The sequence below is a fragment of the Miscanthus floridulus genome, chromosome 5 (genome assembly GCF_019320115.1).
Source record: "Miscanthus floridulus cultivar M001 chromosome 5, ASM1932011v1, whole genome shotgun sequence".
Taxonomy (NCBI): domain Eukaryota; kingdom Viridiplantae; phylum Streptophyta; class Magnoliopsida; order Poales; family Poaceae; genus Miscanthus; species Miscanthus floridulus.
In genome coordinates, this window is record NC_089584.1 from 8,995,709 (window position 1) to 8,999,360 (window position 3,652).

Here is a 3,652-nt window from a genome sequence, read left to right on the forward strand (position 1 = left end):
ATCCCATGAGACCCGTGCTTAATTCTAGTACTAATGAAGTTGCTTTGCTTTGTCATCGTAAGTGTCGTAAACAAAGAGCTTTTATCCCTGTCAATGTCATGGTGTGAACAGAGGTGCTGCTTTAGAATTTTTACAAGTTGGCTTTTTTCCAAAAAAAAAAAAGAACCGGAAGTTGGTGGTACTGCAGGTTATGTTCTTGGCACAGCACAATAGGTCAACTCTTCTATGAGACTGCTTCTCTGATCTACTTTTACAGCGTTGCGTTAGCTCGTTATTATTATCTGAATATGCAGAAAACGACGGTCCCGCGGTTTAATTAATTCCTAGTGCTCTTGTCAACTAAAGTTACCTGACGACCCAGACCGTCGTGCCGATCCTTCCTAAAGTTACCTGAACTTTCTGTGCTCTGTGTTCAGACTCTGATGGCAGAATTTTATTTGTTTTTGGAACTAAATTTGCGCCAGCATTTCCTTGAGGTGAGATAGTAAAGAAAAGATCCTATCTTTAAAAACCGAGTCAAAGAGAGGTGATAATCTGTGACCATCAGAGATTCGAAGCATTTAAGTGTGCAACTAACCTGGTTCATGTTGTTTCATTCAGTAAACCTGTAAAACAAGCAGTAACAGAGGCCAAGCCCTTGCAGCAGTAGTTCACATAACTGAACATGTTAGCATGGCTTATCAGTCATGGTACAGTATTTTTCTCTTACAACAAATCACTTTTCAGCCTAGGCTTTTCAGCGAAGCGAACGGACCCAAGCCTCCTTCCAAACCTACTGTGCTCAGCTGATCATCTCAAGTCCACAAATAGTACTCCGTATACGTGTTCGTATTAGTGCCACCTAAGGCTATCTCCAATAACAACACCCAAAATACAAGACTCATTCGTCCTTTGCGTAGCGCTACAGGCAAAACGTTCAATACCTATTCGGCATCTTCTCCAACAACAAGACATAAAAAATAATTCCTTTCTGCAAATAGATTTTCCAGGAGAGAGGAATGCCTATATTTGGATTGTGTCTCTCAGGCAACCCAAAATAGGTCTCCCGTATAGGTACTCTGTTGGAGGCTGATTTTGGGATCTCTTGCTATCTATTTTAGATTTGGTTGTTCATATGAGTTCCTTGTCAGAGACCGTCTAGACAGCCTGCAGTCATCAGGTTTCTTTTATGCTGCCTGGCCTCGTCAGAGTTTATTTCCATATATAATTAAACAAAGAACGACACGGCTGCTTTGACTGTGGTCAATTCAAAGATCTCGTGCCTTCCTTTTTCCTTGTTCTGATAAACATCTCCTTTGTGCTGCTTGGCCCAGAAAAATCCAAACAAAATAACGCGTGTTCGCGTGTACACATGGTGAACAAGGGGGAATCTGATTCCGAGGTTGGAGAGGCGAAATCAACTTCTGTGTTAACTGTCTAACTGATTGATTACAAAGTCTGGTGGCAAAATAGCCTGCACAACAGTATTGACTATACAGGCTACAGTCTCACCAAATCTGAAAAATGATGATTGAATCTTTGATTCTAAAAAAATTGCAGAACAATCTCAAATCCTATCAACCAATCACCTACTGTATCTTTGAACCCTAGTATGTATGTATCACTATCACCTCCCCTTGCTCTGTTCCCAACTTATTACAAGCGAAAAAGAAGACAGAATCGCCCTCTGTTCCCCGTCCGACAAATTTACCATGACTAAAAGAAGTATAAACTCCTAATTACTGAAAGATGGCAAAAAAAATGATTTGATTCCTGAGCCTTGTGCCGTCTTTCTTCTCTGATGACCCCGCCGAGAAAATGAGCTGTTTTTCCTCACATCCCTGCCGTCAGAGTTCATTTGAAGTGGAATCCAGGGCCGCCTGCGGCGCTGCTGTTGCGGTGGAGGAGGTTGTGGGCGATGTTGTCGCGCGCGGCGACGGCCGCCGTGGAGCGCACGGGGTTGTCGGCGACCATGTCGTCGTCGAAGAGCTGGAACGCGATGTCGGGGTCGACGGCGTCGCCGGCGCGCTCGCAGATGTTGTGGAGGACGCAGCAGGCGCCGAGCACGACGGGGAGGTCCTGCAGCTTCACCTCGGTGCGCTTCTGGAGGCAGCCCCAGCGGGACTTGAGGCGCTGGAAGGCGTCCCTGGCGACGGCGCGCACGCCGTCCACCCGCTCGTTGAACACGTGCTGCGCCCACGTCATGTTGTGGTGCGTGTAGGGCACCAGCAGCCAGTCCATGAGCGGGTACCCGGCGCCGCCCACCACCCACTGGCCCTGCAGCAGGCCCGCGGCGCCGCGCTGCGCGTAGAGAGCGGAGCGGTCGAGCACGTCGGCGTCGGACATGGAGCCCGGCCAGCCGATGCAGACGTCCGTGAAGGCTCCACCCGCGTCAACCACGCCCTGCACCGTGATGGAATAAGAGGTCTTCTGATTCCTCTCGGTGTGCCGGCGGTTGTAGTAGGCGGCGACGTTGACCTTGGGCGCGACGATGGGGATGTGGGTGGTGTACATGGCGCCCACGACGCCCGGGATCCCCGACGCGGCCTCGAAGCTGGCGGACACCCCCGCGGCGGCGTCGGGCGCCTCGGGCCACTGCACGGCCTTGGGCATGAGCACGGCCTTGATGGCGGCGCAGACCTCGAGGACCAGCTTGTGGCAGGTGGAGATGCCGAGGCCGAAGCGCTTGGACACGAGGCGGAGCGGCTCCCCGGTGGCGAGGCGCCAGATGCAGACGGCGACGCGCTGGCGGACGGGGATGGCGGCGCGCAGCATGGTGTCCTCCTTGGCGACGGCGGCGCCCAGCTCCTCGCAGACGGCCTCGAAGGTGGCCCGGGACATGCGGAAGCCGCGGCGGAACTCGTCCTCGGGGCACGCCGGGCTGCTCATCCGGTCCCACCACTCGTGGTCGCGCTCCTTGACCCAGAGCCGGCGGCCGCCGCCCCTGCCCGCGCCGGCGGCGCCACCGGCGGACGTGTGCTCGTGGTCGCCATCATTGCTGCCGGCGCTGTTCTCCCGGGAGCTGGTGGTCGGGGAGCGCTGCCTCTTGACCCCGGACGCCTCGCCTTCCAGGAGCCCGTACTCGGCGCTCCTCTTCCTGGGGTCCGCCATAGCTACCGGCGCCTGGAACGCCGGCTGCTCCTCGCCGCACAGGTGCGTGAACCAGGACGTGAGGTCGTCTCCGGCGGGCTGGTCAAACAAGGAGCCGAACTGCGCCTCGGTGTACGAGGTACTCATCTAGGTGATGCCGGTCTGGAGGCTGTAGGGAAGGACCGATCGATCGATGTTCTCTTCTAGGAGTAGAAGCTCTGGGTTCTGGATGATCCGATGATGATCTGATCTGGTTGGTGAATGATGATCGAGCTCGCTGTGATGTCGAGGAGGAAGTGATCTAGAGATGTCGAGGTTGGGAATATATAGGTACCGGGGCGGAGGAGCACGCGGTATCCCGGAGGAAGGTGGGAGGGAAGCTGGGTGACCGCGCGGGCAGGCGGGCGCAACCGCGGCCTACGCGGCTGGGGAGAACGGAGAAAGCGAGTAGCGGAAGCCGAGTGATCTCGTGTCCGGTGTGGCGGTGTCCGTGCGCGCGCGCGATTGGGCGAGGCTTCTAGGCTTCTAGCACACGCGCCCGTCTCTATCCGCCACGCCGATTCGACTGGTCGGTTTCGCGGTC

The 3,652-nt window shown here is 54.8% G+C and overlaps 1 protein-coding gene across 1 annotated transcript; it reads right to left on the reverse strand.

Annotated features, from left to right (window-relative positions):
• Window positions 1-1,382: 1,382 nt before the first annotated feature.
• On the reverse strand, window positions 1,383-3,361 carry LOC136451464 (protein ANTAGONIST OF LIKE HETEROCHROMATIN PROTEIN 1-like). Its single transcript, XM_066452168.1, has one exon. The coding sequence runs from the start codon at window positions 3,214-3,216 to the stop codon at window positions 1,834-1,836; it is 1,383 nt and encodes a 460-aa protein (XP_066308265.1). The 5' UTR covers window positions 3,217-3,361; the 3' UTR covers window positions 1,383-1,833.
• Window positions 3,362-3,652: the final 291 nt, after the last annotated feature.

Coding starts and splice junctions, on each gene's coding strand:
- LOC136451464 (XM_066452168.1), bottom strand. CDS start 3,216: ATGAGTACCTCGTACACCGAGGCGCAGTTCGGCTCCTTGTTTGACCAG.